Source organism: Podarcis muralis, chromosome 16, assembly GCF_964188315.1.
Source record: "Podarcis muralis chromosome 16, rPodMur119.hap1.1, whole genome shotgun sequence".
In the NCBI taxonomy this organism is placed as follows: Eukaryota; Metazoa; Chordata; class Lepidosauria; order Squamata; family Lacertidae; genus Podarcis; species Podarcis muralis.
In genome coordinates, this window is record NC_135670.1 from 11,788,944 (window position 1) to 11,801,236 (window position 12,293).

Below are 12,293 nucleotides of genomic sequence, written 5' to 3' on the forward strand. Positions count from 1 at the left end.
GTTAATGAGCTGGATTGTGTATTACCGCTCCAATGCCACCGTGACCACAAATCATCATAAATGCACAATAGAATTGATAGATGTCTGGAAGGAGCTCAGAGTAATCAACTAAACGCTGTGCCCCCAGCATAGAAATAGGAGTCAGCCACATTTTTTCAAAAAAAGAAAACATTGTTCGGAACTTACATCAGATACCCAAAATGTTCATAGGAGATAAAAGCGTCCTGTTGATGCCCTTGCAGAGTTAGGTGGGGAAATTGAAGTGGGAGAATAAAATCCAACCCCCCTATCTTCTCTAGAACTGCTGTGGCCCCCATTGTTTTTTATGCCCCACAGATGCCCACCCCCATGCTTGACTTTTTTTAGATGTCTGCCCCACTTCCACTCACAGCTCATGCTGCAGACGCCGCACCTGGGCCCGAGATTCAGCAAGCTGCACCCCAAGATGTTGACGGTGGCCCTCCAGGGGGATGACTAGGGGGCGTTCCTGTTCCTGCTGCAGTTCCCACAATTTCTGTAGAGGGAGATAGAGTAAAGGATGAAGCCATGTGGGTAGAGTGTGGCAGGCAAATGTGGCCCTCCAGGCCTGTTCATCAGGCCCTTGGGATTCTCCCCAGTCAACACCACTCCCTGAGTGTTTTTGCCTGGCTGGAATGTGTCCTTGAACTCTGGTCGTGCCTTCTGCATGAGTGGATGGAAGTTAGAGGGGGTGTGCCCCCAATCATGGCTAGATTCAGGGTGTCATGATGCTCAAACAGATCCCAGGGCATCTCTGGGCTCAGGTGCGGGAATTAGAACCACACACAGCCCATTGCACCCCCCACCTCCAAGCCTGCGTCTCGCTCGTGCACCAGCTCTTGAATCCGGGACACCACGTTTTGGAGCAACTGTTCCGTTTCGGAGGGTCCCAGTTCCTTCCACTGCAGCCTCACCATGTTCTTGGGCTCCTGGGTCACCTGGGAAGGAGAGGAAGTTGTGCATGAGAACATGCTGCGGCACTGACTTCTTATATGAGACACACAAGAGTTGCCTCAGGGGATAAACTAAATAAGGTTATGGGCATCTGGTGAAGACATCCCTGCCCTGTCACTGGTGTAAAAAAAATCAACTTGAAATGCAGCAGGACGGCTGAAGTATAGGTCAGGGGTCTGCAACCCGCAGCTCTGGAGCCGCATGTGGCTCTTTTACACCTTTGCCGCGGCTCCGGGGCGGATACTAGCGAGGGGAGGAGGCGCATTGTGCGTTAGTCCCCACTGTGGCGGGCGCTGTAGTGGCTGTGACGTCGCATGGGGGCGGTGCGTGCGTTAGTCACGCACCGACGCGACGTCACCTTCCCGCCCGCCCACCCGCTACATTGTAAGGGGCATGTACGCTGGTCACTGCATTGAAAGGGGGCATGTACGCTGGTCACTGTTTTGAAGGAGAGTGAAGAACACACACACACAAAAAGGTAACTTGTTAATTTAACGTTTATTTCTATGAGGAGGAGTAATTCTGAGGGGTCAAATAAAGAAATAATAAAAAAGTGACAAAAAAGTTATTTTTATAATGACGAGTTTTGCGGCTCCCAGTTTTTTTTCCTTCGGAAATGGGTCCAAGTGGCTCTTTTTGTCTTAAAGGTTGCAGACCCCTGGTATAGGTGGATTCCCAAGAGGCAAGACGCAGCAAGAACAGCAAGAACCTTTATTGAACTACATAACTGGGAATCGGGCGGAGCAACTGCTTATATACATTCCTGAAAGCCTGGGCCACTCCCACTCCCAACGTGACTGGCTGTCTAAACTTCCAAGCTGCAAATCACAACTCAGAGTTCAAGGGCCAATGGCAGAGGCCCAAATCCTGAAATGTTCTGTGATTGGACATCATGTATCGAATGAGAACACAGGAGCTCAGAATCCTTAGTCCAGACTCAAGCTCAGGCAAACACAGATCACTGAATACATAACAGCGGTGAAGGAGGGAATGGTGACAACCTCACTCACTGTGTTTCAACCAATGGGTGTATACATATAGCCAGTGCTTACTTCCATAGCTGTGAACCTTCCCTTTTTTTGGCGGAAAATTCCCTTATTTCAGCGCCGTTTCCCGCTGCTATCCCGGATTATTAGATATCCCGTAGACTGTCTCCGGGACAGGTGAGGCTGCTGATCCCTTCTTTTCAAATCTGAAAGTTGACAGCTATGGCTTACCTCACAAGTTCTCCTCACAACATTCCTTCCATTTTGCCTGGGGATCTGCCCTATTCATACAAGGCTTGAAGTGCAAAGCATGATGGGAGAGGAAAAGTAACACAACCCACACTCTTCCGCCTCAAAACCCAGGCCCAGCCTTACCTCTTGGATGAAAGAAGCCAGGGCAGCCTGGGTGCTGATGTCGAGGGTCTGGATTAGAGCAATGATCTCGTCTCGCCTTTCACACTGTTGGGATGTTCAAGGAGGGCGATCAGGCTCTCTTACACATTTAAATCACATGGCTTCCCCACCAAAGAATGCCCTGGGAACTGTAGTTTGTTAAAGGGTGCTGGGAACTGTAGCTTTGGGAGGGATAAATGACAGTGTCCGGGGGGGGGGGGGGAGTGCTTTGAATGTGCTTTAAAGTACGTGCAACCAGTGGCGGACTTGGGGCTCTCAAATTTCTGCGTCCCCTGCCTCTCACGCTTCTGTTCTACAGCATGTTTTGGCACCCCCTGGAGGGCAGCGCCCAGTGCAACCGCACTATTTGTGCTACCCTAAAACCACCTCTGGTAAAATGCCCCAAACACACTTAGGTCACACCCCCACACCATACATTCAAAGCACATGGCTTCCTAAAGGATCCTGGGAACAGTAGTTTGTGAAGAGGGTGTTATGTACTGAGTTGAATAGGATCCAAAATGCAGCAGTTTGATTGGTCCTAGAACAATAGGATCCAAAATGCAGCAGTCTGATTGGTCCTAGAACAATAGGATTCAGAATGCAGCAGTCTAATTGGTCCTAGAACAATGCAGCAGTATGATTGGTTTGCAGGAGCCACCCAATCCAGCTCCAGGTGGAAGTGAATCCACAACCTGATTGGCCTACAGGAGAATCCCGGAATTAGCCAATCATGTGCAGCCCATTGTGTAAATAATGTATATAAAGCAGATATTGTGGGGGAACTTCCATTCCTCCTCACCACTATGAGCATGAAATCCACTCTCGACTCCGAGTATATTTCAGAGGGGTTCTGTGAGGGGTAAACTACAGTCACCAGGATTCTTTGGGGAAAGTTATGTGTTTTAAATAAATGTGTAGTGTGGATGTGACCAAACACACACTCATGCTCTGGACATAAAATCAGTTTAGTAGGTAATTCCCCTCGCTCCAGGGAACCCTGAGTGTTTTAGTTCTTGCTGGGGGTCAAAAGTGTTTGTAAGGGGTGGAGGCCCAGTGGGCCCAGTCCCCCAAATATTTTCCAAAGTGCCTTGAGTATTTCTGGGTAGGTAATGAATTTGGGGAGGATACTGAATTGGGAGGTAATCTAGGTTACAAGGCAGCATATTAATTTGGGGAAATCCATTTGCTTTATTTTTATTTTAGTTGTGACTCGCTTAATACAAAGGGGGGGGGGGGAATCTAAGCAGCTTACAAAGGGCACAGCATAAAAACAGACAACAATGCAATAAGATCATTATCAAACCCATAAAACAGACCAAGCAACAGCTGAAAACGTCATCAGCAACAGAACAGTTAACATCCTCTGCCAAATGCCTGGGAGAAGAGCTACACTTTTACCTGATTCTGAAAAGGATATTCACGACATGGTCAGGTGGGTCTCCCTGGGGATGGCATTCCACAGACAGATTACAGGGGCCACAACCAAAAAGGCCCCTTTCCATTGTCTCCACCCTCCAGCAGCTAAATTTGCGCCCCCTGCCCACCCATTCCACACTCCAAAGTACCTGGACAGCACTCCCAAGCAACAGCAGCAACAACTTCTTCATCTCCCCGACAGCCTGTGCTGGATCACACCATTGCAGGAAAAAGGGGGAGAAAGTGTTAATGTGATATTTGAAGGCAAATGCACCCCCATGCCTCGTCTACGAGGTCCAAGTTCCAGAGCCAAACTTTATCCCAACTGGGGTTGTGGCTTGCAAGGATTTTTCTCATTTGAAGGAGCACAAAGCTTGAGGGAGGCCTTCTGATGGCATAGGTCGTATTTGGTAAAAAAGGAGATCAGGCAGGATTCCGCAGGAACAACAACAACAACAATTATTGTTTTTACAGTGGTACCTCAGTTTACAAACTTAATCCGTTCTGGAAGTCTGTTCTTAAACCAAAACCGTTCTTAAACTGAGGTGCGCTTTCCCTAATGTGGCCTCCCACCACCGGTGCCCTTCTTAGACCGAGGTAAAGTTCTCAAATCAAGACACTATTTCCAGTTTTGCGGAGTTTGTAAACCAAATTGTTCTTAAACCGGACTGTTCTTAAACCGAGGTACCACTGTATTTTATTTATATGCTGCACATCTGACTGGGTTGCCCCAGCCACTTTGGGCAGCTCTCAACAAAATATTTCTTCTTTTTTTTAAATAAAAATTTATTAGATTTTCCACAATAATAACAAAAACCACAAAGCAGAATGACACGCAAAAACAAAAAAGAAAAATACATCAATGAATGAATGAAAGAAAAAGGAACAATAAACAGATAAACAATAACAACAAACTTAATTCTTTACAAATCCAACATTTTAAACATCTTGGTTGACTTCCCCTAGTCCCTCCCTTCTGAGTTTCCTTGTAGTTGAAAGTAACAGCTTTCCAATATCATTATTAAACTAAAACAATTTCCAATTGTAGTGCATCTTATTCACATTTCTTAATATTCAAAATCCCATTTATTCCCAACAAAATATTTCTTTAAAAAACACAATAAAAGATCAACCGTTTAAAATTTCCCTGAACAGGAAAGTTCGGATCCATCTGTTTTGGTGGTTTCAGCACCACAATTTTTCTCCCAATAGGCCTTACCTGTGAGAGGATCTTGGGCCAGAAGATGTAAATTAGGAGGCAATGAAAGAATCAGTTGTTGCAAATCGTTCTGGGGAAAAGAAGAGAGAAAGAGCATGGAAGGGGAGAATAATAACAGATAATAGAGTGATGTTGTACTTATTCCTCAGCGTACTTATAGTGGTTAGAAGGTCAGATGAGGACATGGGAGACCAGGAACCTACCTTGAAGGACCAACTAAGTTAGTTCTTGGTATGAGCTTTTGTGTGCATGCACACTTCTTCAGATACACCACAAACACACACAGATACACACACGAAAGCTCATACCAAGAACTAACTTACTTGGTCTTTAAGGTGCTACTGGAAGGAATTTTTTTGTTTTGACTATGGCAGACCAACACGGCTACCTATCTGTAACTACCTTGAAGGGTTGTTGTGTCGGTGAAATGGTTGTGGGGTGGGGGGAAGAAGCATGTATGTCAATGTTACGGAAAAATCTAGGTGTGAGGCTGCTTAGTCACCCAGCTCGTCAGGCAGAGCCCGCGGGTCCCTGTGGAATAAAGGAAGGATTCCAGCCACCAACCGGAGCAAATAGCTGTAGACCAAAGTTTATTGCGCAGTAGGTTCAAAGAGGAAATTTGAACCCTGAGGATGGGGTGACAAAGACTTTTAAAACTTCCCCACCATATCCCAGAATACAGTTTGTACAGCATCATTGCTACATCACTGACATGTCACAAAAGGGGAGGGATAGACCGGGGTTACACTAGTTTAACCTTGGCAGACATGTCCAGACATGTCCTCTGTACAAGATTAGCATAGACAAATATGTCTTAAGTACCCACCACCCGAAAGTACAATAGAACCTCCTTTGCATGTCTGGAGCCTGAGGCAAGTCAGGTGATGAGATTTGGCTTCCCTTGGCTAACAATGAGCCCATCAATTGTCACCTCTGGACACTTCCTGGAGTCCTTTTTCAAGGGGAAAATAGCTTTGGAGTGGAGGAAACTGGCAAAGGAGATGATTTTATATTATTTTTAAAGCTAGGTAACTTCCCTGAGCTGTCAAGCTGATAGGATACATTCAGGCATGATATTTGTAACATTTAACTTTAAAGATGTGCCCCCCCCCCCCGTAATTTCCGTCACAGTCACCTTGAGCTCCTTAGAGAGAGTGCTGAGAATTGTTAGGAGACATACACACACCCTTCCTCTTATAGAGCTACAATTTCCAGAGTGGTTTTAACAGTCAATCCCTCTTCCCAGGGAATTCTGGGAATTGCTAAACACACTGAAGAAATCACAGCTCCCATAGTTCTTTGGGAGAAGCCATGGAATGTTTAAGGTGGTTTCATAGCACTTTAAATCTATGGTGTGAATATGTCCTCAAGTTACACCAGTTTAGCCCTGGCTAAAACGGGTTGAGGACGCGGGTGGCGCTGTGGGTAAAACCTCAGCGCCTAGGACTTGCCAATCGCATGGTCGGCGGTTCGAATCCCCGCGGTGGGGTGCGCTCCCGCTGCTCGGTCCCAGCGCCTGCCAACCTAGCAGTTCGAAAGCACCCCTGGGTGCAAGTAGATAAATAGGGACCGCTTACCAGCGGGAAGGTAAACGGCGTTTCCGTGTGCGGCTCTGGCTCGCCAGAGTAGCTTCGTCATGCTGGCCACGTGACCCGTGTTGTAAATAAAATATATGCCCTTTTCCCTTATGGGGTATCCAAGAGCCCTTACATAGGTTCCCTATTGGTAGGAGAAAATAATAGAGGCCAACCAGAGAATATTGAGAAGCAAAGCAGCTAGTAAGCCTGATCTTTATTGATCTGTTGCAACAGGGTACTCCCTCACACGCAGGAGAGGAGGAGGACCCAGAAAGATGGTGTGCAAGACCTTATAAAGACTTTTGAAATTCCCATTCTCTAGGATACCCCATAAGGGAAAAGGGCATATATTTTATTTACAACACCCGGAAGTGTCTGCGGACAGCGCTGGCTCCCGGCCTCTAGAGTGAGATGAGCGCACAACCCTAGAGTCTGTCAAGACTGGCCCGTACGGGCAGGGGTACCTTTACCTTTACCTTTAAAACGGGTTGAAGGACATACAGTGGCATATATCTGGCTCAGCTGGGGTGCGGGATTTACATCAGAGTAGTCCTGGCCGAGCCACAACTCAGTTGTGCTAAATCCATACTCTCTCATCCTGGTGGTTGGTTGGTTTTGCTCTGTTAGTGACCAAACTACAGTATATAATGACATAATCCATACACCAAACATGGCTGTTTCTATTAAAATACTAGAACAACATACTAGAACAATTATTTTATAAAGCACTGAAACCCCAATCAGCTTCCGGTCTTTTTGTGGCATGGGTTGTGTCAGGAACGTGTGGGGACAGCAGAGCAGAAGCCATGGGTTCAGATCCAATGTGTGTTAAATCCTACTCACCTGGTAGAACCTGCGCAGCCGCTGCAGAAGGCCCTGGAGCATTTGCAAGCTGTGTGCCTCTTCGTTTTGCTCACTCCACGGAGGTTGCGCTCCCCCAGGAATCAGGTCTCTAGGAAAGGTAACCAGGCACATTGGAAGAATGAGTGGAGGGAAATCCTGTCCCCAGCAGCAGAGAAAATATACAATCGTTTTACTGGCCTAGCCAAGTTTAAAGAGGGAACAGTTATACAACAGACTGGTTCAGCAAGTTCTCTCCACAATAGATTTTGGGAACTGTAATTCTAATAGGATGATCTGGGGATCTCTAACGTATGGGAAATGTAGTGTACGCCTCACAGGGCTAACCATGGGTTGCAGAATCACAACAAACAGACAGACAGACAGACAGACAGACAGACAGACGAGCAGTAGAAGTGCAGTGGAGTGTGAGAAGAGGCGATTGCAACATTTTGGAAACAGAGCCCGGCGGGTTAGGATTTGTAAATAAAACATTCCAAAGCAGAACATTATGCTGCTTGTTTCATTTGTTATTCTGAGCCAAAAGTATTCTCTGCCAGAGGGGAGGTGCAATCCCAGGCTGATGCAGAGGTTTTGGATGCAGTTTGGACTAGCGTACATCTTTGCAAGCAAATTTTCCTGATATAAGGTGTCATTTTCAGCGGTGTGTTCATTTTCACGGACACTTTCCCCAAATAAAGGCATTTTTATAAATGTTGTTAGGTCGGGAGAGCTGCAGAGAACATTTTGTATAAGTGGTGAATTTTGAAAGTGGTTGTGTTTCTGTTTTCCTGTTGTTTTGGAAAGAGAATATTTGATAAATTAAAGTTTTGATTTAATATTATTTAATATTATTTTTATTAAATTTTCTGATTTACAATTTCAGATAAGCATTTTACATAGTTGAGATATCATTGAGTTGCCTTCTTCTCTTTCCATGGTTCATTTTACATATATCCCTGCATAGTTGACAAGAATTATGCCAATCAGTTTTCCATTATTACATCCATCAAAAACTGTTGAATTTATCTTAATGCTGTCAGCGTTTTCAGCTGTACATACCGTAATTATTTTCCCTATACAGTACTGTATTTAATAAACGTTTTCCGGTAAATGAAAGTGGAATCAAATCACTTTACACACAGGGCTTTTTTTGGTAGTGCTTATTTTTCCTGTGTAAAAAGCCAATATCTTAGAAGCACTATAAACTCTTATCTATTTTTTGCACCAGTAACATTCCCCCCAGAGGGAGGTGCACCGTTCCTGGAGATACTGCAATACCAGGTCGATGCATGGAGTGGACGGAGCAAGCCCCTATTCCATCTCCCAGCTCCAAAAATCCATTTAATATATAGTCCTCAAATAGAGGACATATCAGATATTAAACTGATAAGAACAGATACTACACTTGATCTTAGCCAAAAGGCCGAGAAGCGATACCAAACTGAGCAAAAATTAAGCGGGTCTCCTTTTCCCATGGCTTTTGAGGTGATGGTGGGTACTTGGCGCCGCAAAGCTCTGACCACCCCCATCAGAATCAGCACCGTTTCCAATTCCACAAAATACACTCGGACAACGTTTCTGCTTTTGTTGTCCAGCTAAGCAGCCTCTTGATGGACAGTTTAACCTCAAAAAAAGTGGATTTTGTCGATCTTGTCAATTTCTCAGCCGTCTGCCTCGTTGCTCTGATGGCCATTGGAGCTAAATCTGCATAAACCCGCCCATTTACCCGCCATGCGCTGCGCCACTGTTAACTCGCTGCGTGCCAGCAGATGTCCCAAAAGTCTCCCCTTGATTCTGTTCCCTTGAGAGCATCCTGCAAAAGCACAGCTGTACAAGCTGAACTTTCCTGCTGACATTAATATCCGTGCTCCTTAGCAGAGGATTGTTTGCTGGAAAAATGTTCCCTGCAAAACACTGAAATGCTGAAAAAGAAATTCCTGTTATGCCACTACAGCAGAAAATCTATCTGGTTTCATAGACCCTTTGAAATGATTGGCCAGTGAAGCCAGATTCTTTTCGTTTATCTGAAGATGTACTTCTGCCCTTTCAACTTTGATTTGAGCATGAAATATACAGCTGAATCCCGAATGATTCATACGATCTTTTTTTCTTTTTATTGATTTTCCTTAATTTAATGCATTGGGAATATCTCTGTTTGCAAATTAACATGCTTCAAGCACATTGAAAAGAACCACAACTATATTTGAGACTGGGATGGAAGGTTCTGTCAATTTCGGTTCCCCCAGTTTCTCATTTTTTGAATCTTAAATTCAGTTCTCCACGTTTTGCAGCAATTTGCAAATGTTTGGTTTTTAAAAAAAAAATCCTCAGGAAAATTCATCAGCATTTTGATACAATTTTTCCCTCATTTTGGTTTGCATATTGTTTTGGAGAGTGTAGATTTGATAGATTCAACATTAAATGTGCAGGGAGTCAAATTTCTCTTCCATCCCTAATTAGAGCTTGGTTGGCTGGTCAGTTGGTTGCAACTGTAACAAAAAGGAGACTCCTGAATTAATTTTGGCATACAGTTCCATGGACATATTACTTCTGAAGATTTAGTTTTTATTATTGATGTCCTTTTATTAATAATATTAAAAGCACTCAAAACAACCTGATGTCTTCAATTTAAATATAATCTGAGCAGGATTTAATCTGATAATTAGTTTTCATATACAGTTACTGGGTTGCAGGGGATATAAATTCTGGGAGCCACCCAAAAAAACCCAAGAAAAGCAGTAGTGGTGGTTAAATAACTTAAGAAAGCTATTAACTTAATAATACCTAAGCAATTGATAGAGTGTTTACTTCCCTGGGCAAATTTTCAGTTCATAATAATTTAAGGATTCCCCTTAAGTCCATGAAGCCTGATGTTCTGTACTGTCAGTGGCTATCCAGATGTAGGTTACAAAATGGGGGACCAGACTTTGCTGCTTGCCCGCCCCCCCAAAACACTGGTATCCAGTGCCCTGCTGCCTCGGAATAGGAGGTTCCATTTAACTACACCAGGGGTCTGCAACCCGCGGCTCCGGAGCCGCATGTTGTTCTTTTACACCTTTTCCGCGGCTCTGGGGCGGATTCTAGCGAGGGGAGGAGGCGCATTGTGCTCCCCGACACTCCCCACTGTGGCGGGCGCTGTACTGGCTGTGACGTCGCATGGGGGAGGTGTGTGTGTTAGTCACGCATCGTCCCGACGTCACCTTCCCGCCCGCTGTCAGATCGCGGCTCCGGAGATATATTTGTTTTAAATGTCGCAATGGTTTTGCGGCTCCCAGTTTTTCCCCCCTTTGGAAACGGGTCCAAGTGGCTCTTTTTGTCTTAAAGGTTGCAGACCCCTGAACTACACTATGTAACAACAGTGGGGAATGTGTGGCGTATCAGGTGAAGACATCCTTGCCCCCACCCTGTGAACAACAGTGTGAACAACCCCGTGTAAATGCAGCTTCAAACACAGTGGGGGGGTGGGAATGACCTCACTGCTAATGTAATGTAATATAAATGCATTTGTTCTGATTTGCTTGCAAAGAGGTTACATAGCAATGAGGATTCATTCTGATATCCTGATTTGCTTACACACCGTTTGAATGTGCATTAATCCATCCCACAGTGCATTCCCCCCCCCTAAAATATGTTGTTACAGGACATCAGAACATTGTGAATTAAATTGTACAAACCTAAATTTCTCAGTACTGTATCTGCTTTTCATTATTGCCACTATTATGTTTATCTTTCACCTTTCCTCTGAGTTGCTCAAGGTGTCATATATGGTTCTCCATCTCTCCATTTTATCCTCACAGCAATATTGGGAGGTAAGTCAGGAGATATTGGGAGATAGTGACTGGCCCAAGGTCACCCAGTGGGTGGTTTTCATTCTGGTCTCCCAGTTATTATTACTCTAACCACTGCACCACACTGTCTCTCACTTGAACCCCTCCCAGAAAATACTGACCCTCTGGAGGTGCCCCGGTGATCCGCTCAGTACACTATGACTCACATTATCTCCATGATATGGATGAGGGTGTCCCCACGGACCAGCTTGATGAAATATTCTTGTGCTCCCTCATGTCTCTTCTTCCTATGGGGAGAAGGGGGCTGGTCAGATCTCGAGTAAGTCAGCGTCTCCAAGGTTCGCACCTGTAAGGAGAAGAGAAATTTGATTCAGTTCATGTTTATAAGTGAACCTATCTAATCCACACTTTCATACCCTCCAACATTTCTCTGATGAAAATAGGGATGTTCTATTTAATAATAATGATACCCCCATCTGTCCGGGTTGCTCCAGCCACTCTGAGTGGCTTCCAACATATATAGGTAAAGGGACCCCTGACCATTAGGTCCAGTCGTGACCGACTATGGGGTTGCGGCGCTCATCTCGCTTTATTGGCCGAGGGAGTCGGCGTACAGCTTCCGGGTCATGTGGCCAGCATGACGAAGCCGCTTCTGGCGAACCAGAGCAGCGCACGGAAACGCCGTTTACCTTCCTGCTGGAGCGGTACCTATTTATCTACTTGCACTTTGACGTGCTTTCGAACTGCTAGGTTGGCAGGAGCAGGGACCAAGCAACGGGAGCTCACCCCGTCGCGGGGATTCGAACCGCCGACCTTCCTAGGCTCTGTGGTTTAACCCACAGCGCCACCCGCGTCCACCATATATAAAAACATAATAAAACATTAAACATTGAAAAAACTTCAATATACAGGGCTGCCTTCAGATGTCTTCTAAAGGTTGTATAGTTACTTATCTCCTTGACTAGGAAGTTGCATAAGTCCACGCCCTCCAACATTTGTCCGATGAAAATAAGGAAATCCCAAGGAAAAGTGGGACATTCCAGGCTCAAATCAGAAACTTCTGTAAATCTGGGACTATCCCTGGAAAATAGGGACA

General features: G+C 45.2%; 1 protein-coding gene and 1 non-coding gene across 3 annotated transcripts in view; both read right to left on the reverse strand.

The window, feature by feature from the left end:
- CCDC88B (coiled-coil and HOOK domain protein 88B) overlaps window positions 1-12,293 on the reverse strand; it is a 33,314-nt gene that overhangs the window by 20,161 nt on the left and 860 nt on the right. The window contains exons 2-8 of one of the 2 annotated variants that reach the window (XM_028709442.2): window positions 11,404-11,543; window positions 7,410-7,518; window positions 4,990-5,059; window positions 3,920-3,978; window positions 2,334-2,417; window positions 825-956; window positions 390-514 (exon numbers count right to left, since the gene is read on the reverse strand). In XM_028709442.2, coding sequence (XP_028565275.2) covers window positions 390-514; window positions 825-956; window positions 2,334-2,417; window positions 3,920-3,978; window positions 4,990-5,059; window positions 7,410-7,518; window positions 11,404-11,543 — 719 coding nt within the window. Of the gene's footprint in view, window positions 1-389; window positions 515-824; window positions 957-2,333; window positions 2,418-3,919; window positions 3,979-4,989; window positions 5,060-7,409; window positions 7,519-8,468; window positions 8,630-11,403; window positions 11,544-12,293 lie in introns of those variants that run through there. The other variant, XM_028709443.2, reaches the window with a different exon arrangement.
- Window positions 8,654-8,844, reverse strand: LOC114587244 (U2 spliceosomal RNA). The gene has a single exon (XR_003704251.2). It is a non-coding gene; the product is annotated as a U2 spliceosomal RNA (small nuclear RNA).